This window comes from Scyliorhinus canicula, chromosome 11 (assembly GCF_902713615.1).
Source record: "Scyliorhinus canicula chromosome 11, sScyCan1.1, whole genome shotgun sequence".
Taxonomy (NCBI): Eukaryota; Metazoa; Chordata; class Chondrichthyes; order Carcharhiniformes; family Scyliorhinidae; genus Scyliorhinus; species Scyliorhinus canicula.
In genome coordinates this window covers 67,648,664-67,676,026 of record NC_052156.1, presented here as the reverse complement: position 1 = coordinate 67,676,026, position 27,363 = coordinate 67,648,664, and the positions used below count along the sequence as shown (strand labels likewise).

Sequence of the window (27,363 nt, the reverse complement as noted above, 5' to 3'; positions counted from 1 at the left end):
AACCTACAACTTAAAGTTATATGGGTCCATACAACTTTAACAATTTTTTTTCTTTTTATTTCTATACATCTAGAAACAAACCCAAAGGATTTGTTAGTTTTTTATGTGTTTATTAATCTTCATCACAACATTTAATGATTTGTGTATCCGAAACCCTGTGTGGGATTCTCCGTTGGCTGACGCCAATATCGGGACACGTGATTGGGCAGAGAATAGGTCCTGATGGCAGAATTGAGGCGGGCGCCAATTTGACCCAAATTGCAATTCTCAGTCACCTCAACAGCGGAGTCAATGCATTCCAGAACACACGTACAGTAGGCACTATTTGCATTTCATTAGCGTGCCTGACACGGCATTCTCCGGAGCCTCCGCCTCCGTTGGGCCGAGTTCCTGACAGCGAGGTTCTCTTGTGCTTTTAAAAATCATGAAACCGGAGTCGTGCCTGATGAGGGAGAGAAAGGAGGTAGAACACAGAGAGACGTGACTGTGGGCTGCCGGGCCTGACACTTGCAAGGCTGGCTGGGTTGAAAGGGGCCTGCCAGGGCTGAAGGGGAGGGGGTTGATGGAGGAACAAGCCATGTGACATGGGTCACCCACCCACCCCCCCCCCCCCCCCCCCCCCACCCCTGCTCATGGGACCGCCATTGCCACAGGCTGCAAGGCGGCCATCTTACTGACCACTGACCTTGGCACTTGTTCTGCAGAGTGACATCGGCCTTATGGGTGCCCCCACCCTGCCACCCTGCCATTGAAGACTCGGCTCAGCTGGAGGCCCACTTTGGTCTCGACCAGGGTCTGCATGCCCACGGCCATGGAGCAAACGGAGTGGTCCATCTCCATCAGGGACTGCGCCGCATCACCCATTGACTGTGCCACCACCTTCTGGGTCTGTGTCACACCAGCCACTGACTGCGCCATCTCCCTCTGGGACGGGGCCACTTCCCTCTGTGTCTGCGCCATGTCTGGGCAATGCCGGCGATGTTCTCAGCCATGGCCCGCTGTGACTGGGCCACGCTCTGGAGCGCTGCTGCTATGTCCAGATAGTGTGGCTCAATGCTGCCTCTGAGGCAGGAACCCTGTCCTGGGCCTGCACGAAATGGCCCAGGCCTTGCCGATCCATTGCCAAAACCTTCGGCCCCAATGCCTCCAATGTGGCTGCCACCCGTGCGGTGTTAGCCTCAGTGGCATGCATGGTTGGCAGCACCTCCTACTAATACAGGTGATTGGACTCCTCCAATTGCACCTACATATAGTGAAAGCTCTCCGATAACCCCTCGTGTAGTCTCTGGCTCTGTGACTGTATCTCGAATGTTGATGGGACTGTCCGTTCCAGAAGCCCAAAATCCATCTGGGTGGCAGCTAGTCGCTGGGGTCGGCCAGCCTTCCGGTTGTCCACCCCCTCGGTTGTTCCTATCTCCACCTGATGTACTGGATCAGCTGTGTGGTGCACACCAAAAAGTGTCCTAGAACTCTTGTCACTAAAGTCCAACTGAAGTGAGTGGCTATGGGATGATGGAGGGCATTGGAAACAGCTGTGATGGGAAATCAGTGTCATCCTCAGGCTCGAGCTCCGGGGTGTCCAGAGTCTTCAGCCGAGGGCTGCCGTCCGAGCTGCTCTCATCATTGTGCTTGGCTCACAGGGGAGGCACAATGAATAGCAGCTTTCCCAGGCCATGGTACAGAGTCAATCACCTCTCCTCTGCCACGTCTAGGAGAGTCTCCAGTTCGAGGTCAGTGAAATGGAGTGCCGCTTTCCTGGCTGTCATCTTGTTGGTAGGGATGGTGTGTGTGGGAATGCAGAGTGTATATGCGGCTGCAGCTTGTCAGCCTCCTGAGTGTCAATCGCTAAATTGGCAAATCCCTCACCATTTCTCATTGGAATCGATTGTGTTCCACGTGGCGCCAGTAGCTGAATCAGTCCAAGTGCGGCGCCAGTTTTGCTGTCGTGAAACTCCACGAATCCTATGCCAGAGTCAATACTTGGTCTCAAAATGGAGAACACAGACTCCTATCTCTACGCGCCTCCACTTGTTTAGACATATTGGGCGGGATTCTCCGACCCCCCCGCCGGGTCGGAGAATCACCAGGGGTCGGCTTGAATCCCGCCCCTCCCGTCTTCCAAATTCTCCAGCCCCCCAAAAATCGGCCCGGCGTGAATCGCGCCACCCGCCTTGGAGAATGGCAGGGACCGGCGCGACTCAATGGGCCCCGGGGCTGCCCGTATTCTCCGGCCCGCGATGGGCCGAAGTCCCGCCCGTTTTTTTGCCAGTCCCGCCGGCGTAAATTGGAGTAGGTCCCTTACCGGCGGGACCTGGTGGCACAGGCGGCCTCCGGGGTTCTTGGTGGGGCGCGGGGGGATCTGGCCCCGGGACGTGCCCCCGCGGTGGCCTGGCCCGCAATCGGGGCCCACCGATCCGCCGGCGGGCCTGTGTCGTGGGGGCACTCTATTGTTCCGCACCGGCGGCTGCAGCAGTCCGCCATTGCCGGTGTGGAAACAAAGCCTCTGTGCATGCGCGATGACGCCAGCACATGCTGGTGCTCCCGCGCATGCGCCAACCCGCGCCGGCCGGCGGAGGCCCTTCGCTGTCGGTTGGCCTGGTGCCAAGCCCCTTTCCCACCGGCCGGTGGGGCGCAAACCACTCCGGGGCGGGCCTCGCCCCTGAAGGTGCGAGGATTCCTCACCTTTGGGGCAGCCCGACGCCGGAGTGATTCACGCCACTCCGCCCCGCCGGAGTTGCCCGCCCCGCCGATTATGGCAGAATCCCACCCATTGTTTTTGAAGGAAAATGTGGGCTCCTTAATCTTTTTTTTCCAAATTTAGAGTACCCAATTATTTTTTTCCCAATTAAGGGGCAATTTAGCATGGCCAATCCACCTACCCTACACATCTTTGGATTTTGGGGGTAAAACCCATGCAGACACGGGGAGAATGTGCAAACTCCACACGGACAGTGATCTAGTGCCGGCATTCAAACCCGGGTCCTCAGCGCCGTAGGCTGCAGTGCTAACCACTGTGCAGCATGCTGCCCTTGGGCTCCTTAATCTTCCTGTCAAGTTGTATTCCTTTACATTTACCACACTGAAGTGAATTCTCCAATCACATATTTATTCTGGAAGTTTATTAATATCTTCCTTTATTTTGGCAAAGCACCCTTCTGAATTAACAACACCATTCAATCCAATGTAATCCACAAATGTTTAAATTGTAATTCAGATTCTGAAATCCAAATTGTTTATGTAAATGCAATGAACAATAGTGATCCCAATACTGATCCTACTGGGACAATGGGCTGGATTTTCCCAGCCCGGGGCCGGGCCGGAGAATCCCCGCGACCGGCGCGAATTGCACCACGCCACCCCGACGCCGGCAAACGATTCTGCGCAGAGCAGAGAATCGGCACCATTGAAATGAAATGAAAAAGGCTTATTGTCACAAGTAGGCTTCAATGAAGTTATTGTGAAAAGCCCATAGTCACCACATTCCGGCACCTGTTCAGGGAGGCTGATACAGGGATTGAACCATGCTGCTGGCCTGCCTTGGTCTGCTTTCAAAGCCACCGATTTAACTGTGTGCTAAACCAGCCCCTGGCGCCAGCATGGTTGGTGCGGCACCAGTCGGGGGCTGCTCTACGCAGCTGGCCCGCTGATTCTTGGCCCGGGATGGGCCGAGTAAAAAAGCCGAGTCCCGCCGGTGCCGTCCACACCTGCTCTCAGTCGGCGGGAACTCGGCGTCAAAGGGTTGGGGGGGATGAGTGGGGTCCGATCCGGGGGGTCCTCCAATGTGGCCCTGCCCGCGATAGGGGCCCACCGATTGGCGGGTCGGCCTCTCTGGTTGGCGGCCTCCTTCCTTCCGCGCCGACCCCTGTAGGCCTGCACCATGTTGTGTTGGGGCCGGCACATGTTGCGTTGGGGAAACCACTGCGCATGCACGCATTGCCGCCGGTGCCACTGGGCATGCACGGATCCCGCGGTGCCCATTTGATGCCGGGATCAGCAGCTGGAGCGACGTGAACCACTCCAGTGCCATGCTGGCCCCCTGTAGGGGCCAGAATTGCTGATCCTGAGGCTGTGTTCTCACCGTCAGGAAACGCGCCGGCATTTCCGACGGTGTCAGCACTTAGCCTCAGAATCACAGAATCTTGCCCAACACCTCTCACCATTGGCCAATGTGAGGAGTCACTTATAACCAGCCCTGTTTCCTGTTTTGTCACTAGTTTGCTCTCCTTTCTGTTATTCGCTCCCTGAATCCACATATTCTGACCTTATTCCTACATCTCTTATGCGATATCATGTCAATGGGTTTTGGGGATGCAAATAGATTTAATCTTTATGTCTGCCTCATCTTCCTGTCATTTCCTCATACCATTTATGAGGGTTGGGTCAAGCATAACCCTCCCTTTAGATTCTGTACTGACTACATTTTGTTGTTATTTTCAGTTCCTGGATATTTGCATATGACATTGTTGAATACCAATTGCATTACTTTTCCTTTCATTGATGCTGGTTTATCATTCCCTGCACTTGTTCTGCTAGCCTCTTGGCACCAAGAAGGCCTTGACCCGTGGCCCACCTTGCTGTTTGGACACAGCAGTGATGTCAATCAGCAGGGGTCACAACTCCAAGAACCAACCTGAGAACGATACAGTAATTTGGAAAACAAGCTGTAGGCTGGAAACTGAGGCCTTTTTTTTACCTGTTTAAACTGTGGAAAGGAGAACATCTCATTTGTAAATTGGCCCCTTGAGCACAAAGCACAAGACTAGAAAAGGAGTTTTGGATTGCTGGAGTCAGCATCCAGGAGCTTTCAATCCTTCTTAGCAGAATGCGAACCTTTTCTGCTCTTGGTGAATTGAAATACTTGTGTAAAGTTTCTGATTCCAGAAATGTAGCATTTCAGTTCACTTAATTAGGTGTTTGGATGTTACTCGAGACTGAAAATATCAGAAATCTCCAATTCCTATTAACACTGAAAAGTTAAACTTAATTTTTGTTTGTCCATTTTAATCCCATATTGGCTGCCACTGAAAATTTCAACATAAAACAGTTAATTATTAATTCAAAAGCATAACTGTTGAAATATTTTACACATGCTCATTTCTTCAGTCTTCTGGTGAAGCAGGGTGTTAAAAAGTGAGGGAAAAGCAAAACAGGATATCTGAGAAGGAGAAAAAGGAGAAGGTCTTTCGTTTCCCTTTATTGGGAGGGTGAAGAGGAAAGGGGGTGAGAGAATATGATGATGGATGTGGCTTCAAGGAGAGAAGAGAGGAAGAAAAAGTTGAGTGAATGAACAAGTGAAGGCATACTTCATACAAAATTAACACAGCCTCAGGATCAGCAATTCTGGCCCCTACAGGGTGCTAGTACGGTGCTGGAGCAGTTCATGCCGCTCCAGCTGCCGAACCCGGCATGAACTGTGCACCGCCAGGCCGCATCGGAAGCCCCCCCCTCCCCGGGTCAGAGCCCACCTCCCCCCACACACCGACCCTTGCATGCAGAGTTCCCGCCAGCAGCGTGCACGTGTGGACGACGTCGGCGGGACTCAGCTTTTTTTTCACCCGCTTGACTCATCCTGGCCAGAGAATCAGTGGGTCAGCCATGTAGAGCGGCCCATGACCGGCGCTGCGCCAACCACGCCGGAGCCAATGACGCCGATTCTCCGCTCGGGTGCCAGCGTCGGGGCAGTGTGGCCCGGTCGCGGGGATTCTCTGGCCCGGACCAGGGATGGTAGAATCCTGCCCACGAAGCCCTGAATCAAATTACTCACACCTGGCATTCTTTAAAACAATTTGGAGCATGCAGTTCCATCAGTGTTTAGGAAAAGCACGGATGACTGGTGTCATTTTTAAAATCAAGGATCCGGGGTAATGTAGCCTAATGTGAAGAGAGACAACAGGAAACTAGCTAGAGGAAAAAAGCACTTCAGGCCAGTATTGCTACTTTGCAGCTTTTCCCTGTGTTCCATTTTAAGGTATATAAGACTAGTTCGGGCCACTACTCTTATTTCCTCATATTTCCTGTTTTTCCATTCCACATGCTGGCATGCCCAGGATTCACCAGTTACTACAGAAGACTTGTGTCATCACCATGGTAACGATAGCTGGGCACAGCAGTGGATTGAAGGACACAGTAGGAAAATGAACAAGCTGGATTCCCCTTAAAACAGTGGATGTAGTGGATAATTTATCAGCTTTGGTCCAAAGTGCTTCCTCCCTTACAAAATGCTGACTGACTTAAAAATGTACTCCCTTTACTATTTCTGGAGTGTGAAACCTGTTGTCCCAAAAATATAAAGGAAGGCTCTCTCTGATTCTTTTGTGTATATATAAAGTGACTTTGCTCTGTTTCTCGAAAGCATAAACAATCACGCTGCTCAATGTTTTGTTTAAGATTTGCTTCACAAGGGCAGCACGGTGGCCTAGTGGTTAGCACAACCGCCTCACGGCGCTGAGGTCCCAGGTTCGATCCCGGCTCTGGGTCACTGTCTGTGTGGTGTTTGTACATTCTCCCCGTGTCTGCGTGGGTTTCGCCCCCACAACCCAAAAATGTGCAGAGTAGGTGGATTGGCCACGCTAAATTGCCCCTTAATTGGAAAAAATAATTGGGTAATCTAAATTTATTTTAAAAAAGATTTGCTTCACTCTTTTTTTGAAACAAAATGACAAACGGGCCCCTCAATGTTTCATGATTAAAGCCACCAATTCAACCCTCCCACCAATATCTCCCACTCTGGCTGGCAGTAATTGTGACCTTGCACAAAAGTCGCTGACCTTCTGGCTAACTTTTCACAACTCTCTCCGTGCCCCATTTCATATATATGTCAATATTTTTATCAAAAATCAGAGCTACTCCTGACAACAGCCTGTTCACGCCGTCGTAAAACGCGATGCCGTTTGCGACGGCGTGGACACTCTGCCGCGGGATGGGACAATCCCACCACATATCTCTGGGCTCAAAAATAATTAGTACTTTCAATTAATGGCCAGCTTCCCGCTCCATGTTTCAAGTTGGTTTCCACTTGTTAGTGGCACCTGAAGGATGCTGCGGTTGAGACAAAGTAGTGAGAGTCAATTTGATTGATAAATAGTGTAAAATAATTGCGTTGCAAACTTTGTTCTCAATCATCGGTTGGTACCCGTTAATCATCTGTCTTTTTATATAATTGTATCTTTCACAATACTATAGCTTCATTCCAGTTGTGTAATGTGAATCAGCTACACCAAACCAGCGTTGGTGATCAGACTGTTCCTCTCCACATGAAAACAGAAAATGCTTGGATAGCTCAGCAGGTGTGGCAGCTTCTGGGACCTGCTGAGTTTTTCCAGCACTTTCTGTCTTCCAGCATCCACACTATTTTGCTCTTATGCCCCTCTCAACACATAGCAGAAGATGCTGAAATGATGGCAGCGACTGAAGCTAGGCACCCAATATACACTCTTGTGACAGCATTGGATACTGACTAGAATAGTGAAAATATTCGAGGAAAAAGCAATGCCAGTGCTATCTATGTGTCGGAGAGTAGAAGTGATAGGGGATTTGTAAATTAGGGTCACAGACAGGCATTTCTGTGGCTGGAGACATGACTGCAGAATGGTACATTGCCTCCCTGGTGCCAGGTTCAAGGATGTCACAGAGCAGCTGCAGGACATTCTTATTGAGGTGGGTGAACAACCAGAGGTGATGGTCCTCATTGGTACCAATGTCACCGGAAAAAGGGAGGAGATCCTAAAACCAGTTGATAAAGAAATTAAAAAGCCGGGCCTTAAAAGTATTACTCTCAGGATTTTGCCCAGTGCCACATGTTAAAGAGCATAGGAATAGGAGGATTAAATGATTAAACGCTTGGCTGGTAAATTGGTGTATGGGGACGTCATCAGATTTATGAGGTATTGGGAATGGCCCAGGGGCAGGTGGGTTCTGTACGTGATCTGTGGGTTGCAGCCGAGCAGGACCAGAACTAACATCCTCAAAGGGAGATTTGCTAGTGCTGCTGGGGAGAGTTCAAACTAGATTGACATGGGGGTTGGCGATCTGAGGGGATGCTTAGATTCGAGGGAATCAAAACTGGTAACAAGAAATGGAAAAGTTGTGAGCAAAATTAGATGGCAGATCAAGTGGAGGCAAGCATCAAATAGGGTCAAAATGCAGAATCATGTTAAAAAGGCAATGCTAAGGGCACTCAATCTGAATGGAGCATTTGCAACAAGATAGATGATTTGAAGGCACAAATAGAGATAAATAGGTTTGGTTTAATTGCCATTTTTAGAGATGTGATTCAAAGGTGACCAAGACTGGGAACTGAATATTCAAGGATATTCATTACTTTGTAAGAATGGGAAAATAGGAAAAGGAGGTGAGGTACTACTGTTAATGTTGGCACTAACAAGGTCAGTACCTTACTGAGAGAGAATCTTAGATTGAAGGATCAAGATGTAGAAACAGTTTGGGTGGAGCTGAGAAACAGCAAAAGGCATCAAATGTTGGTGGGAGTTGTTTATGGGCCACCAAACTGTAGTGGTAATGTTGGGCACACTATAAATCCGGAAACTAGAGCTGCATGTAACATGGGTAATACAGTAGTAATGGGTGAATTCAATTTACACATAGACTGGGTAAACCTATTGAGCACCAATGCTTTACAGGATAACTTCCTGGAGTGTGCATCAGATGAGTTTCTGGGGTGTGGTATGAGATGGGTTTCTGGAGTAATATGTTGAAGAACCAACTACAAATCAGGCTGTTTAAGATTTAGTATTGTGTCATAAGAAGAGGCTAATTAATAAATAACATTGCTGCAAAGGATCCCTTAGGAAATAGTGACCATAATATGGTAGAATTTTACATTAAGTCAAGTCGTTCATTCTGAAACTGGGGTCTTAAATTTTAATAAAGGAAACAATTAAGATATAGTAGGTTGGGAAAATGCAAATAAAAATTAACGATAGACAGGTAGTGGCACATATTTAAAGAAGTATTCCATACTCTATGCTGTAAGAAGTCTTATAACATCAGGTTAAAGTCCAACAGGTTTGTTTGGAATCACTAGCTTTCAGAGAGCAGCTCCTTCATCACTCACCTGTTGGACTTTAACCTGGTGTTGTAAGACTTCTTACAGTACCCACTCCAGTCCAACACTGGCACCTCCACATTATTCTCTATGGTGGGGAGAGGGAAGTATCTTTAAAGGGAAAGGGGGATATTGTAATATGCTTTTAATGGATGCAGCATGCCATCCCTAATGTGTAAGTGTGATACGTGACCCAATTTCAATTTGACTTTTGCCTGTGAGCAGGACACAACATCTACAGCTCTGCTGCTGATGTTGTCAAGCTTTATACCCATGCATATCTGTTCTCATGTGCCAGTCTCAATAAATGAACAAGAGTGTTTACTCAATCCCTTCTGAGTGTTTGGTACCTTTACATCATTATGAAAATACAACAGAGTACTTCAAAATACATTCTTCTAGGACACAAAAACCCAACATGAAAAGTGAATCATCCATGGCTAACAAAAGAAGTTAAAGATAGCATTCGGTCAAAGGAAGTGGCTGAGAAGGTTTCCAGAAAAAGTGGTAAGCTTGAGGGGTCAGCCAGGTGTTTCACTCAGGACTAGATTCAAAGACTAGAGGGGTCGATATCCTGATCAATAAGCGGGTGGTGTTTGAGGCGGGTAGAATAGTTTCGGATGTGGGAGGTCGGTACATTCTGGTCAGTGGGAAACTGGAGGGGGTGCAGGTGGTATTAGTAAATTAGTAAATTTGCTACCTGCAGGTCAATGACACGGGGTTGGGGGGGAGTGGGAGGAAATTGTGGCAGTGGTGGTTTGGGAAGCACTGAAGGCGGTGGTAAAGGGGGAGCTGATCTCGATCCGGGCTCATAGGGAGAAGGTTGATAGGGCAGAAAGGAACCTACTGGTAAAGGAGCTATTACAGATCGATAGGAGGTATGCGGAGACCCCAGAGGCAGGTGTTGCTTGTTCTGGGTGAGTGTGCTTAACACTTGATTTGGCTCTGTTTCGTTACTTAGCTCTGGAGTCGCCAGGTATCGTTAATATACCGCCACAAGTTTCAAGGTCAAGTTCAAAGCAATAAAACCATACACCAATTAGTAGGTTCAAACAAATGAGTTTATTATAATACAATTATAATCTACTCATGCACACGCTAAGATGACTAAACTATTCCTACCACTAAATAAACCAATACTTATCTTAAAGGGAACTTCCGGATCAGGGGACAAGGCCTCTTGCTCTGCACTGGTCCGCAGACTTCAGGTTGGTACGGGTTAAAAAGGGGTCAGGAGTGTCTATCTCTGGTAGCGATCGTTGTGAGACACTTACTTGCTGGCGGCTGTTGTCCCAAACCTCTCCTCTCTCTCGGTCAAGGTCTTCTTCGGTAAAAGGCTGGTGGAGAGGGCTGGTCAAGAGAGGAGGGCTGGACAAGAAGAACAAAATAAGTTAGGGACCTGTCTTTTATATATGAATTAAACAAAATTCAAGAAAATACAAGAAAATACATGAGAATACATAATAGGGCAACACAAGATATACAATGTAACTACATAAGCATTGGCATTGGTTGAAGTATACAGGGTGTAGTGTTAATGAGGTCAGTCAATAAGAGGGTCATTTAGGAGTCTGGTGACAGTGGGGAAGAAGCTGTTTTTGAGTTTGTTCGTGCGTGTTCTCAGACTTCTGTATCTCCTGCCCGATGGAAGAAGTTGGAAAAGTGAGTAAGCCGGGTGGGAGGGATCCTTGATTATGCTGCCCACTTTCCCCCGGCAGCGGGAGGTGTAGATGGAGTCCATGGATGGGAGGCAGGTTCGTGTGATGGACTGGGCGGTATTCACGACTCTCTGAAGTTCCTTGCGGTCCTGGGCCGAGCAGTTACCATGCCAGGCTGTGATGCAGCCCGATAGGATGCTTTCTACAGTGCATCTGTAAAAGTTGGTAAGGGTTAATGTGGACATGCCGAATTTCCTTAGTTTCCTGAGGAAGTATAGGCGCTGTTGTGCTTTCTTGGTGATAGCGTCGACGTGAGTGGACCAGGACAGATTTTTGGTGATGTGCACCCCTAGGAATTTTAAACTGCTAACCATCTCCACCTCGGCCCCGTTGATGCTGACAGGGGTGTGTACAGTACTTTGCTTCCTGAAGTCGATGGCAAGCTCTTTAGTTTTGCTGGCATTGAGGGAGAGATTGTTGTCGGTACACCACTCCACTAGGTTCTCTATCTCCCTCCTGTATTCGGACTCGTCGTTATTCGAGATCTGGCCCACTATGGTCGTATCATCAGCAAACATGTGGATGGAGTTGGAACCAAGTTTTGCCACGCAGTCGTGTGTGTACAGGGAGTAGAGTAGGGGGCTAAGTGCGCAGCCTTGCGGGGCACCGGTATTGAGGACTATTGTGGAGGAGGTGTTGGTGTTCATTCTTACTGACTGTGGTCTGTTGGTCAGAAAGTCAAGGATCCAGTTGCAGAGTGGAGAGCCAAGTCCTAGGTTTTGGAGCTTTGATATGAGCTTGGCTGGGATTATGGTGTTGAAGGCGGAGCTGTAGTCAATAAATAGGAGCCTGATGTAGGAGTCCTTGTTTTCGAGATGCTCTAGGGATGAGTGTAGGGCCAGGGAAATGGCGTCTGATGAGGACCGGTTGCGACGGTATGCGAATTGAAGTGGGCCAAGGCGTTCCAGGAGTATGGAGGTGATGCGCTTCATGATCAGCCTCTCGAAGCACTTCATTACAACTGACGTCAGGGCCACCAGGTGGTAGTCATTGAGGCATGTTGCCTGGTTCTTCTTTGGTACCGGTATGATGGTGGTCTTCTTGAAGCAGGTGGGGACCTCGGAGTGGAGTAGGGATAGGTTAAAGATGTCTGTGACTACCTCTGCCAGCTGGTATGCGCAGGCTCTGAGTGCACGACCAGGGATCCCGTCCGGGCCCGTCGCCTTCCGTGGGTTCACTTTCAGGAAGGCCGATCTGACTTCGGAAACTGTGATGGTGGGTATGGGTAAATTATGGGCTGCTGGGGCACTCGACAGCGGATTGTTGGTTACCTGCTCAAACCGAGCATAGAATGCATTAAGTTCATCGGGGAGGGGGGCGCTGCTGCCAGAGATACTGCTCGGCTTCGCTTTGTAGCCCGTTATGTTGTTTATTCCTTGCCACAACCGCCAAGAGTCTGTCTGTGACTCTAGCTTAGTTTGATATTCTCTTTTGGCATCTCGGATGGCTTTGCGGAGGTCGTACTTGGATTTCTTGTATAGGACAGGGTCGTCTGCCCTGAACGCCTCAGATCTGTCCTTCAGTAGGGAATCAATCTCGCGGTTCAGCCATGGTTTCCGGTTGGGGAACGTACGTACTGCTTTCTTTGGCATGCAGTCGTCCACACATTTGCTGATGAAGTCAGCAAATAATTGACTCAGTTTGGAGTAAGGATTTATGGACATGGGTTGCCTTGCTCACAGGAATCAATAATGATACTGGCAATTAATATCAACACTGTTCAATGACAGGCAACATCAGAACCATGAATGGTGCTGTTCTTACCCAACATTCATACATGCCAGGTCCAGTAGGGGTCACCCACTAACAACATGGAACAGGAATTCTGGCCAGTTTTTTGTTCCTTCTCCCAGGGGCACTAAAGTCAATTGTTCCTAAAGACACTCCAATTTAGGTCAAGTAACTCAACACAGGTACTTTTTTCTGTTAGAAAGGTCTTATCTGAAAATAGTACAAAATGCTGAAGGATTGCAAAATGTGCAGGAAAGTAAAATAGCAATACAATCCTAGATAAACGTACCCAAATTGTATTAGAAACAATTCTCTATTTTCACTTTTCTATTTTAGGTGCCTTTATCTATACACTGAAAATTATGCACTAAAACTTGTAATATTTAATGAAGATACAAAAGAACAGGGAATTGTATATTCTTCATTCAACATTTTAAATGGTATGCCAAGAACAGATATAAAAGCACTCTTGGCTTAGACTAAAGCCTGTGACGCAGAATGAGAGGTCTCCACCACAGCTCGTCATAAATAATTACTAGGCCACACTGCTTTAACATCAATCACAGAGGTCAATATACAAAGCTCAATATACAAAGCTCACTCCCAGGCAGTGAAAGTTTAATGTTAGAAAGAAGTGTTGCTTTCTCATTGCATAAAAAGGATTGCAACATAAGTTTATTAATACCCTGCAATATCTCACTTCAGCATGTTTGTTACCATTGAGTTATCCTACCACTCTGTGTGTTGATGCACAGTCATTTCAAATGGCACTATCTATTGCAGCATTTTTACAATTGGGAAAGAATTTCTCCAAGGAATATCATTCCTTGTAACCACTATTAATATGCTATTTAACAAGGGCGCTTGTATCCCATATGGTGAGATGTGGACTTAAATGCCTGATTTTTCATGTGTAATGTTACTTATTTTAACTGTCATGGGCAAACATAAAAGAAAAGAAACACTCCATAATCAGGGAATAATCAGATGAAGCGACTGTACAAAACTATGGCAGATGGAATTTATTGTTAAACTGTGAGGCCATCCACTTTGGGCCTAAGGGAGGTAGACCTGAGCACCATAGATTTGTGAGTAGCTCAGAATGGTAGAGGAGCCGAGGTTTAGGTGTTCATGTACAGTGATCACCAAATACTACTTGACAGGTGCAAAAAAAAATAATGGATTGGACGCTGGAGGCCATAAAGTGTATAAATCTCTCTCTGTAATCTAAAGACTGTAAATCGATTCTGGTGATTTAAAACATATAACAATAGTGACTTTAACCTGATATGCTTCTGGTAAAAGTTGTTTTTAAGTCATATGCATGTTAAAAAGGAAAGCTTAAAGGTTTGCTTAGTGTTGTAGTCTTTGGGGACTGTATTTAAATTAATGGTTGCTAAGATGCTCATTGTATGTTTTAAAAAGGTTAGCTTGAGTTCATAGAATAAACATTGTTTCGCTTTAAAAAATACTTTTCCATTTAAGGGGCAGCAGGGTAGCATGGTGGTTAGCATAAATGCTTCACAGCTCCAGGGTCCCAGGTTCGATTCCCGGCTGGGTCACTGTCTGTGTGGAGTCTGCACGTCCTCCCCCTGTGTGCGTGGGTTTTCTCCGGGTGCTCCGGTTTCCTCCCACAGTCCAAAGATGTGCGGGTTAGGTGGATTGGCCATGCTAAACTGCCCGTAGTGTCCTAATAAAAAAAGTAAGGTTAAGGGGGGGGTTGTTGGGTTCCGGGTATAGGGTGGATACGTGGGTTTGAGTAGTGTGATCATTGCTCGGCACAACATTGAGGGCTGAAGGGCCTGTTCTGTGCTGTACTGTTCTATGTTCTATGTTCTATTTCTGCTGTACCACACCTGTAGAGTAGGCCATGTGCTCCCCATACCACAATCTATTAAGAGTTGTGGGTCAGGTGAACTCCATGATACACTTTGGGATTCTCTAAACCCTGGCCCATAACACACCACACATAGGAATCAAAGCCGGGCACCGACCCGATCGCGATATTCCAGCCCCTGCTGCCGGCAGGAATGAGGTCCGCGACCGTGTGCCAGCGAGGAGACGTAAATAAATGCAAATTGGTCTTAATGACCCACTTGATTCATTTAGCGGACCTGGCACATTATGCTCAGGCCCTTCGTGATTCTCCAATCCCCGCAGCCATGAGTCACATGGGTGCGGATCATTCGTGGTCTCTACCAGCCTGACCCTGTCCTGGTGGTCCACGCGGTGGGCCAAGGAGGTAACTCCCCCACAAGGAGTTACCCCAGTGGACTAACACGAAGTCCACCACGCCAGAGGCATGCTGATAAAGACCATCTGAGCCCAACTGAGGGCCAACCCCCCTCCACAATGCACTGCCTCCCCCCCCCCCCCCCCCCCACCAACCTCCCCAGGGACCCTTGTAATAGGGCGACTCCCTCCAGGGACCCTTTTAATAGGGGGACCCCCACAGTGCCCCTGAAATAGGGGAACCTCTCCAGGGACCTCTGTAATAGGGAGACCCCCCAGGGGCCTCTGTAGTAGGGGGAACCACCACACGGTCCTCTTTAATAGGGGGTCACCCATGGGACCCCTGTAATAGGGGGACACCCCACTGGGTTCCCCGAAATAGGGGAAACACCCAGGCACACTGTAATAGGGGGACCCCAGACAGACGCCTGTAATAGGGGATCACCCACAGGTATCCATGGAATAGGGGACACCACCCCACAGGGACCCCTGTAATAGGGGGACCCCCCACAGCGACCTCTGTATTAGGAGGACCTCCCCAGACACCCATGTAATAGGAGGACCCCCTCAGTGACCCCCATACACCACCCAACCCAGCCCCGTAACAGCTGGAGCCACAACCTTGGGCGAAGAAAAGAAGGAGACCTTCTCTACCCTATACAATAGAGGACCTGCAGACTTCAGTGGGAGAGGGATGTTGTAGCCCCCACGAGACCTACATGATCTCCCCATGAGGCTCATGGAATGCGAACTCCCTTGCTGAGGGGCGGAAACAGCTCATTGACTTCACCCGATAAAAGTCGGTCCAAAAGGGAACCGACATCTTCGGATGGTCTTGGCTGGGACTAGTTGTGCTCTCTGCAGCTTTACTATGCTATAAAATAAAACCATTGTTCAAACCTTGTCAGGACTCCTCATGACTACAATAAATAATATCCTGGATGGTTTGGCATCTTCACCTGCATGGTTCTCTAAGCCCCCTGCATCAATGGCAAAGGGTATAGGAACCATAATGGCTTCCATTCAAGATTAAAGTGCATGGGATTGGGGTAAGTGTATTGAGGTAGATAGAAAACTGGTTGGCAGAGATGAAACAAAGAATTAACGGGTCCTTTTCAAATTGGCAGGCAGTAACTAGTGGGGTGCCATAGGGATCGGTGCTGGGACCTCAGCTATTCACAATATATATTAATGATTTGGATGAGGGAACAAAATGTAACATCTTAAAGTTTGCAGATGATACCAAGTTGGGTAGGAGCGTGAAATGTGACGAGTATGCAGAGATCCTACAGCATGACCTGGACAGGTTGGGTAAGTGGGCAAATCAATGGCAGGTGCAGTATAATTTGGATAAGTGTGAGGTTATTCACTTTAGAAGCAAAAATAGGAAGGCAGATTACTACCTGAATTGTTGTAAATTGGGAGAGGGGGGAGTATGCAGCGGAACCTGGGTATCCTTGTGCACCAGTCGCTGAAGGTCAACATACAGGTGCAGCAAGCAGTAAAGAAGGCTAATGGTATGTTGGCCTTCATTGCGAGAGGTTTCAAGTACAGAGCAGGGATGGTTTGTTGCAATTATACAGGCCGCACCAGGAATATTGTGTGCAGTTTTGGTCTCCTTTTCTGAGGAAGGAAGTTCTTGCTATCGAGGAAGTGCATCAAAGGTTTACCAGACTGATTCCATGATGGCAGGACTGTCAAATGAGGAGAGATTGACTAGTTAGGATTGTTCTCGCAGGAGTTCATAATAATGAAAGGGGATCTCATAGAGACATATAAAATTCTAACAGGACTAGACAGGGTAGATGCAGGGAAGATCTTCTTGATGGTGGGTCTGTCTAGAATCAGGGGGTCACAGTCTGAAGATTCAGGGTAAACCATTTTGGATAGAGGTGAGGATACATTTATTCACCCAAAGAGTGATGAGCATGTGGAAATCATTACCACAAGAAGTAGTTGATGTTAAAACATTGAATATATTCAAGAGGAGACTAGATATAGCACTTGGGGCGAATGGGATCAAAGATTATGGGGACAAAGCAGGATTAGGCTATTGAGTTGGATGATCAGCCATAATCGTGATGAATGGCGGAGCAGGCTCGAAGGGCCAAAAGGCCTCCTCCTGCCCCTATATTCTATGTATCTATGTGTCTATGAATATTCAACTCCTGTGTGACCATATAAGTTCTTAATCTCGATTAATGCATTTGAATATATCAACACAGTTTACACTTAAATGTCAGAATGTTCCTGACTCTCAGCAGCTTCCACCAGTGATTACAAACTCTCCAAGAAGACATATTCATTTTAGAGCTTCCAAAACCCACACCAACACACAAAATTTGTGAGAGGGGGAATATAATGTTCCTGTGGCCCTCACAATAGGGACCCTGACTTCAGAAGAGGTGCATTTGCATTTTGCAGCCAAGGCCTTCCTGACGAACGCAAAAGCCACACACAAATGGCTAGGGTTTCAGGAAGGAACAAGAAAATTGTTTTCCTTGCAGAAAAAAAACTATGTTCTACTTTGCGAGACAATTCCCACTTTCCTTTTTTTCTTTTTTCATTCATGGGATGTGGCAAGCGTTTATTGTCCATCTCTGAGGGTGCTAAGAGTTAACCACATTGATGTGGATCTGGAGTCACGTGTAGGTCAGACCAGGTAAGTGATGACAGAGTTCCCTCCCTAAAGGACATTAGTGAACCAGATGGGTTTTACGACAATCGACAATGGTTTCATGGTCATCTATAGACCTTCAATTCCAGATTTATTTTGTTGAATTTAAATTTCGCTATCTGCCATGATGGGATTCAAGCTCAGGTCCCCAAAGCATGACTCTGGTTCTATGAATTACTAGTCCAGTGACAATACCACAATGCCACTGCCTCCACTCACGAGGGGACAGAAATCTGGAGATTTTTCTTGTATTGTTGAAAGTGTGTTGTGTAGTCACACGCGGTTCAATACTTGAGCCATTTCCATTCACTGTGTATAGCAATGATTTAAATTTAAGCTTAAAGAGTAGCAACCACATTTGCAGGTGTTACTAGAAGTTTGCAGTTGATTATTAAAAAAAACAAAGAACTGCGGTGTAGTGATATTAATACAATGGGAGGATGGGTTAAAATGTGTCACATGTATTTCAGTATCAGTGCGTTTGATATGATGTGTGTTGGCAAAAATGAAGCAGCACACATTCTCTGAATGCAAGTAATATTGTTGCTGTTGTAGATCAGACGATTTGCGGGGGACAAATTCACCGGTCATTAAAAGCGGCACTTTTAGTTGATACGTTCTTAGCGTTATTACAGGCTCCAGAATATAAAAGTAAGAGTTAAAAATGACCCGGTATCAGCCTTTAATTGGGCTTCATTAAGAGTATTTTGTACAATATTGGGCTCCATTGAGATGGCAAATATTGGCTGTGATTATTTTTGAAAGGCATTTAAGAGAACAAAGATTTTTTTTTGTGTCAGAAGTTTGAAGCAGATGCACAAGTTAAAGAATTACTTTCTTAAGAAAATTTGGGCTGCAATCAAAGGTTTCCGGGCGGCCCCGGCCCCCACTGAATTGCGCCGAACCCCGCCATTCTCTAAGGCGGGCGGCGCGACTCACGCCAGACCGGTTTTTGGGGGGGCAGGAGAATAGGGAGGATGGCAGGGGCAGGATTCACGCCGACCCCCGGTGATTCTCCCAACCGGTGGGGGGTCGGAGAATCCCGCCCCAAGCATTTAAATTCACAAGTTAGGAACAAGAAAAGATGGAATTAAATCACCCAAAGGGAAATGAAATTACAAAATTTCCAAGTTCCCAACCATGTTGAATAGTATAAATAATTCAAAAGACATATGGATGCCTACCTGGACAATTCAAAAGACATGTGGGTGCATTCCTGAGTATGTTTGACGGCACAGTGGCATAGTGGCTATTATAGGATGCACGGTGGCACAGTGGTTAACACAACAGCCTCACAGCACCAGGGACCTGGGTTCGATTCCAACCTTGCGTCACTGTGTTGAGTTTGCACTTTCTCCCTGTGTCTGCGTGGGTTTCCTCCGGGTGCTACGGTTTCCTCCCACAGTCCAAATGTGTGTGGGTTTGGTGGATTGGCCATGCTAAATTGCCCCTCAGTGTCCAAAAGGTTAGATGGGTTTACGGGGAAAGGGCTTAGCCAAGATGGTCTTTCGCAGGGTCAGTGCAGACTTGATGGGCCAAATGGCCTCCTTCTGCACTGTAGGAATTCTGTGATTATGAGGAAGTGAGTAAGTAGGGTTGACCTATGAAATAAGAATGGATTTCTTTGGGACTTAAAGACATTTTCTGGTTCCGAAAATGATTGTTATTACCTTCCAGTAAAGGTAAAAGTAGCATTACGTAATCATGGAAAAACATAAAACCATAAAGTATTTATTCATGAGTTTTGTGAGCAAGCAAAAAAGTATTTTGTTAGATGTCAAAGCATTATTTGAAATTCAGCAATGTTCCTCTACCAACTATTTTCAGTTGTCCACAGATAATTACAAGATTGTTGCTTTTGTTTTTTGCATATATGTTTATATATTATATATATTCGATATATATTACATATTGAATATATTTCTTGGAATGTTAAAATTTATGGTTTTGTGACATACAAGGAAGAAAATTGTATTGACTCATTTTCTTCAAATTCTTTGTCATTCGTTGCTGGTTGTTTGTGAAATTGGAAAATAAATTAATTCCAGCACAAGGCATTGTATTGATTTTTGTGAATCTCAATCCAAGTTGGTAACAGCATGACACAGTCGTATGTACAAACTACATGAAGCAACCAAAGGTTAAAAAATAATTGATTTTTGTTATGCTGTTAGTGCTGTTTCTTTGTTATTAATGGAAATTTCTGGAAGCTTTCATCATTAAATCTAAATGGCATGTGTCAATGTTAATTTATCCTTGGGCACAACTTATTCAATATCAGCTTTTGAGTCCGATGAGCATTTGCAAAATGAGTTGATACTTAAAAAGATGTTTTCTGTTAGATGTTCCAGGGTCACCAGAAGATTTGGAATTGAGTATCCTGGAAAACCGGAAAGTTAGATTAGATTGGAAGCCTGGAAATAACCACAATCGTCCAATAATTTGTAGGTGATGTTTAATATTTTGCAAATATTTCTTCCCAAATTTTTTAAAAAGTGGTGCTTAAAGAAGGACCATGGTCAATAATTAAAAGGTTGCATTTGATTTTGATCACAGATAAACCAACATAAGTTCTTCTTATTTAGATAGTCTTACAATGGTATGTGATAGAAATGTGAATGGGGATAAACATAAACTACAGCACTCCTTTTAATTGGGCACCAAATTGGTAGAAATAAAGGAGCAAAAGATAAGACCAATGGATAGATAGAACGTCAAAGCAAAGTGTCAGTGGCGGCTCAGCTGGTGGCATTCTTACTCCTGAGCTATAAGGTTTCGGGTTCAAGTCCACAAAATTCAAACTGACACTGCAATATGAAAGTACTGAGAGTGTGCTGTACCCTGCCCTGGCTGAGGCAAAAGATCCAATGACATTGTTTCACAGAAGAGCAGGGAAATTATCCCCTGAGTCCTGGTCAAAATTTATCCCTCAATCAACATCACAAAAAAGAACAGATTACTGGGGTGGGATTCTCTGTCCCGTCAACCTCATTTTCTGGTGTGGTGCATCCTCGCCGGTAACGGGATGCTCCTTTCCTGCAGCTGGCTAATGGGGTTTCCCATTGTGGCCACCCCATGCCGTAGGGAAACCCATGGGTAAGGGTCCACTGCCGGCGAAGTGTAGGATCCTGCCGACAGAGAATCCCACAGCTGGTCTATGGGCATTTCTCTTTGCAGGAGTTTGCAGTGCACACAATCAGTTGCAGCACTTCCTACATCACAAAGGTTTTTACATTTCAAAAGTACTTCATTGGCTGTAAATCGCTTTGTCAAATGATCATGAAAAGCCTTATCTATGTATTGTCTAAAGATCTTATTCTGACTCACGCCAGCCGTTGGCCAGATTTCTGCCCAACATCTCACCTGTTCTAAACTAGGCTTGTAAATAAAAGTGAGAAAATGTTCCATGCTCACCTAGAAAATATCCATTTCCATTAGAATTTACAGACAGATTTCCAGCCAGAAAGGTAAATTATGCCAAATAATGCACCAATAACATAGGAGCCACTTCAATCTATTTTTTGATGGAACAAAGATTCCCTAACTACACTACAAAGAAAAGTATGTTTGTTTTATGTCTGTGATGTTTAGATCTAATATTCGTATTTGATGAAAATGCTGAAGCTGTGTATATTTTTGAAAATGAAACGTCTATTTATTCAGGACAAATAAACAGCAGCTGTTTTGAGTATGAAGTCTCAAATCCCAAAACCTGTGAGACATTTCAGACTAATACATACCCAGGAAAGATTAACTTTCAACATCTGTTGTTCAGTAAATTAATTCCTGTATAATATTCATAACCATCATCAAAAATAAAATTCAAACAACGTATTATTCACTTGTACCTACTGACAACAAACAATTACTGATTTTTTTCAGCTTAATTAAAAAAATGTAATAACATCAGAAACAACTTCAATTTTATATAGACTTTATCGTGGAGGAGATGACATTTGTACCTGAAGGGTGGCATAAAAAGACAAGAGTTGATGGGAATACAACTTCAGTTGAACTGCGGCTCTCCCCGTATGTGACTTACCAGTTTCGTGTGTCAGCTCTGAATGAAGTAGGCACAAGTCATCCAAGTGTGCCTTCGAAAAAGCACAAAACAATATCAGCAGGTATGTAAATAAAAATTACAATGTGTTCCTTTCCTATCAATATAGGACCTTTTTTGAAGTCAGATAATTGATAATAAGAATGTCAGCAATAATAATTAGAGTTATAGAAAGAACTCTATAGAGGACTCATAGAGGTCTACAGCACAGGAAAAAAACATTTGGCTCATCATGGCTGCGCCAGTCAAAACAACCATCTAAGTACCCACTTAGTTCAGGAATGCTTGAATTCTCAAAGCCACAGCTTCTGGAAGATTTCCACTTTAGCACTGTTCAAAATATATGCCAAGTATCGATGGGTGGCACAGTGACGCAGTGGTTAGCACTCCTGCTTCACAGCGCTGAGAACCTGGGTTCGATCTCGGCCCCGGGTCACTGTCTGTGTGGAGTTTGCACATCCGCCCCGTGTCTGCGTGGGTCCCACCCCCAAAGATGTGCAGGGTAGATGAATTGACTGCGCTAAATTGCCGCTTAATTATAAAAAAAAGAATTGGGTACTCTAAATTTACAAAAAATATATATACGAAGTACCTAAAAAGTGGAGGTTTCCAGTTTCCTACTTTGTTTAGCATGATCAACTGATCTGTTTTCTTTGATTTATTTACATTCCACTAGCTTATCTATTAAAGTCAGCATATATCATTCATCCTCTGATTTTGGTATCTCACTCTAATTCTGACTTTAATGTTTATCTCCTCACAGTTTATCTGTTTGTCTCTTTCATTCTCTTTCTCTCTCTTCCTTCTCTCTCCCTCCACCACCTACCCTACACCTTGCACACTTGTACAGATAATCGATACTTACTATATGGAATAATTAATCATCTAACTGTAAGCATGGAATATGCATTATTTGGGAGTAGGTTGTAAATACAAAATAGGTAGTTAATTTACACAAACTATAAATATAGCATAGTTCATTAGTTGCCGGAATATGTCTATTGAATTAATTATTTTAAAGTTACTGCAAGTACAGGGCATCTCATTATTTGAGAATGGATGGTAACAAGAGAGTTAGTCCAACTTCAACTCAATGGTTCCTATTTTCAAAGAGAAATATCTTCTTTTATACAGTGGTTGAAATAATGTAAAGCAAAACAGCACTTATGTTACCCCTTTTGGATATTGCTTCCCAAAGAAATGTTAAGTTTACATCCATTGGCTTCAGAGAGCCACTGTAAAAATTCACAGGTGAAAATTTCTAATTGGGCAAGGGACCACAAAGATGCCTATTCCTGTAAAATATTATCCGCGAATATTCAAAACCTTTAGGCGAGGAAGAGATGGAGAAAGGGATAATTGAGGAGGAAAATTAACTAGATCGATTGTCAATTAGTTGATTGGTGTTCGGTAACTTTTACAATAATTGGGCATTTAATTGGCCAATTAGCCCATTACTTCACTGCTAATATTGTTGTCCTTGACCTAAAAATACTTGATTGCCCTTATTGCGTGTCCCGAATGGAAAGTGTTCCATTTCCTTACCTTGATGAGTAAAAGATTGACCACATAGGAATACCATGGAAAATAATGTTGCTTTGTACTGTTTCCATCACTTGTTTGTTCACAAGCTGCTACTGAGGTACATTTGTAACTTTCATTTGGATTTGGGTATCTTGCAGTGTTTCTCTCTATTCACTCCCATGGGATATTTTTTAAATCAAAATTGTATTGTTTCTAAATTGCTTTTTATTAAACTGCTTCTAGATTTAGGGTTGGTGCACATTAGATAGCTTTTCTTTCATAACTATTTTAATGACTCAGAGGAGGCTGGCGGGAAACGGACATGGATGTTTTTGCACGACTTATAAAGGTCAGTAGGGCACAGCATACTGCTTTCAGTACAATCCTAGTTAGGAGGATTAACCACACCAGAGGCTCTGTTTTGGGCCTGCATTTATGTTAGCTCATAATGAGCCTCAGGTGGTCCCCTGGGAAGCTTGTACTCCATGAGTCCTGCGGGGTGGGTGGGGGGGAGGGGGAGAGGGGGGGGGGGATCAATGATAGTTTCCCCATACTACTTGCAGGGTATATGACACTATTCCCCCAAAGTCTCCCTTCAGCCTCCAACAGTGGAGGCGTTCTGCGCCAATTTGTTCGTGGCTGAGTTTCCTCCTGTGGCGGCTCTGGGTCTGGTGGAGTCTATCAATTAGCCAATTGCCATTTCCTGGCTGACCGCCAGAGGGTTACTGTGGGACCTCAGTTCTAGACATGCCATCATCTGCTGGCATGGATTCCCCTGCGTTCATCTCGGATCTAGAATCATGCTTCTGTTGTTGGATCGGGCATAGCAATCCTGATTACTGTGCCCTCTGACCGATAGTTCCTGATCGGCAGTCCTGAAGGGCAGGTTCACGCTTCATCAAGTGGTCCAAGTGTTCTCTCTGGATTCTTCCCTGAACCCGGCATTTTTACGAAACCAGGCCCATATAGCGCCGGTTCGTGTACACTGAGGGAGAATTCAGAGTGTCCAATTCACCTAACAAACACGTCTTTCGGGACTTGTGGGAAGAAACCGGAGCATCCGAAAGGAAACCCACGCAGACACAGGGAGAATGTGCAGACTCCGCACAGGCATTGACCCAAAAAGGAATTTAACCCGGGTCCCTGGCACCGTGAAGAAACAGTACTAACCACTGTACTACTGTGCCACCCATAACACACCCAGGAGCCACAATGCTTCATCACCAAAATTGCGAGCATAGACGACATCCGCGGTGTGAAACACCCAGTCCGGCGCGTTCAGGCCGTGGTGCCTCTTCTACATTTCCTGTTACCTCCCCACTTTGTTGCCGAGACTCAGAAAGTTCAGACTTGGTTGAGTCCTGAGCCTTCGGCCCACCAATAGTTCCACAGAGGTGGTTCCCATTGTCACATCTGGCATTGTGCAATAACTAAAAAGGAAATATCCATGGACACTGTCGATTGCTTTTTCAAGCCCCGTTTGAAGGTCTGGACCACCCTTTCTGTTCATTGATTGGAGGAGGGATGATACCGGGCGGTTCAAATATGCTGAAGCCGCTCCACCACATAAACACGGCAAATTCCTTGCTGGCGAACGGCGTCCCTAGGACCTCCCTGGGACCATTACTAGGACCTCCAGGATTCCATGGGTACTAAAGGCACGCTGGTGATTTTCAATCATGGCTCTGGATATCGTGGAAGCCATCCTACATACCTCCAGTCACTTCTTGTAGGCATCTACGATCACAAGGAGCACGAACCCCATGAATGGTCTGTTCCGATGCTGTATTGTTCTTTGTTCTTCAGGGTTTTGGCAAACATTGGTATCACGACCACTACAGGCTTGGAGAGCTGAAGGGCCTGTTTCCTGTGCTGTATTATTCTTTGTTCTTTGAGTGCTCCCACAAAATGCATATGAAGGTGAATCCATGAGCATCCTGTCGTTTTCTAAAGGTGAAGCGAGGCCATCGGCATGAGTTCCTGATGTTCCTGGCACGCCAGGCATTTTGCACAATGTTCTTGATTCCCCATCGATACCAGGCCACCAACCATAACTGCAGACCTACATTTTCATTTTGACTGCCCTGGATGGCCAATGTGCAGGTCCTGTAACAGGGCTTCCTGACCCTGTGAGAGGGTGAGCACATGAGCTCCCAATAATATAACACCATTCTCCAAACTGAGTTCAAAAGACCGAAGAGTCTCCGGAAGAGCCTCCTTTTCCCTGCTGCTAAACAGCATGAGGCGCAGCTAAGCTAATTCCAGGTCCCGCTGTCTCGAGCAGCTGCCATCGGCAAGACGTCGAGAAAGGTGCATGTCGCAATCACCTCATCCACCACTGGTGGGGGCAGGCACTCATGGACAATGGCAGATGGCTGAGGATGTCCGCATGGGCAATCTTCGCACCCAGACAGTGCTGGAAAGAATATTCATACGCAGCGAGCTGGAGCATCCAATGCTGGATCGTAGCCGATGCTATTGGCAATACTATTTTCCCTTGTAGGGGCTTCAACCTGGCGCCCACCTGGGAAAAGTGAACTTTCTGTGCGCCGTATGTTCTTTCTCTGAAGGCACTTCACCCAAATAGATGACCACCTTCAATAGGCCCTGCAAGATATTCTCCACCACCCACTGAAAATTCACCGGGGTTGACAAAATTCCGAATGTACTCAAACAATCCCCGATGCATGTTTGCAAACTTTCTGGACACTGGGTCAAGCTCTTCCTGCAAGTAAGCATGACTCAGGTCCAGCTTGGCATATAAATCCTTGGCCTTGGGTACCGGTTCAGATGCAAAGCCCTGTTCATGGTGATCTTGAAATCACCACTGAACCAGACGGTTTTATTGGGTTTCATCACCAGCACCACTTGCCCAGCCCATTCCACAAACTGAACAGGGTGTATAACACCCAGATCCTGCAGGCGCCATAGTCCCACATCGACTTCAGGAAGTAATGCGTAAGGGACAGGCCTCGCTCTTAAGTATCAGGGCTGAGCAGCAGAATCCTGGTAGATATGTGCCATGGCCCCTTTTATCCTGCCCAGACTCTCCTGTGACACTTCAGGATATTTACCTAGCACATCAAAGAGATTCCCGGTGCCCATCGGAAAGACCTGTTGCCAGTTGAAACGGAGAACTCCTAATCCATCTTGACCAAACAAGTTTGGACCCGATCCTTGCAACACAACTGAACGAAGGTGGACGACTGCTGCCCATACGTTACCAGAGTCACGGGGGCACCATTTTCTTCAAAGGCTTCCCCATGTGGGTTGCTAACCTCGCTTGGGTGTCATGCAATACCAGTGGCATGATCCCTGTGCGAATCCACTGAAATGTGTGGAGGTCAGCATTCGAGACGGTGGCCCCAGTGTCCATTTTCATTGGCACCGGATGGCCATTGACCTGCAAGGTGATCTGGATTGGTACAACTCTCATTGCCAAGACACACTTTAATTGAATTAAACAGTCGTCCTCATTCGGTGCATCCACATGCAAGGACCTAGTTCGCGGCAACTTTGGTGGTTGTCACAGATGGCATTCCTTGCGGCAAACGAAGCACTCCTGACCTGAATGAGTCCTTCGACCACACAGTGAGTTGAAAATCCAGCCGGAACTTTCCTTCATCCTCGACTGAAGTATTCCACCGGGTAGCGGCGGTGCCCAAGATCTGAACTCAACTCCGGAATTGTCTGGGGGGCTGATTCTATTGGAGGAAGCCCATCCAGACCAGAACATCCCATGACCTAGAGGAAGTGTGAGAGAGTAAGCAGCCCACACTATGTCCGCCTAGTCCATGAAACCCTGCAGCTCCTGCACAACTTTCTCCACGTGTTCTCGAGAGAAGGAAAGCTTAATGGCCCATTTCAAATCTAGAGTAGTTTCCACCAACAGCTTCCTCTGCATGACCACATCTGATATTAATGCCACACATGAGCCAGACCCTAAAGATTTTGGACAGGGACATTCCGGACTCAGTGTTCAGCCAGATGCCACAGGCCGATCAAGAAGTCCATGACTGATTCACCAGTTGAGCACACCACCGGATTAAAATGATACCATTGCATAATTACTGAAAACTTGGGGTCATAGTGTTCTGAAACCAAAGTGACCAGCTCATCAAAAGATTTGCAGCGGCATGAGGGAACCACTGGCGTGGTTCAGCGCATGCGCAGACTGGCCAGCGTATATGGCGCATGCGCTGGCAGATTCTCTTCTCCGCGCCGGCCATGGCGGAGCCCTACAGGGGCCAGCACGGAAAGAAGAAGTGCCCCCACGGAACATGCCCGCCCGCAGATCGGTGGGCCCTGATCACAGGCCAGCCCACCGTGGGGGCCCCCCGGGGTCGGATTCCCCTGT

At 46.3% G+C, this 27,363-nt stretch overlaps 1 protein-coding gene across 11 annotated transcripts in view; it reads left to right on the top strand.

Moving 5' to 3' along the window:
* chl1b (cell adhesion molecule L1-like b) overlaps positions 1–27,363 on the top strand; it is a 1,165,941-nt gene that overhangs the window by 775,250 nt on the left and 363,328 nt on the right. For all 11 annotated transcript variants that reach the window (XM_038810694.1, XM_038810698.1, XM_038810699.1 and 8 more), the window contains 2 exons: positions 19,765–19,866; positions 21,355–21,546. In XM_038810694.1, the coding sequence (XP_038666622.1) occupies positions 19,765–19,866; positions 21,355–21,546 (294 nt within the window). The remainder of the gene's footprint in view (positions 1–19,764; positions 19,867–21,354; positions 21,547–27,363) is intronic.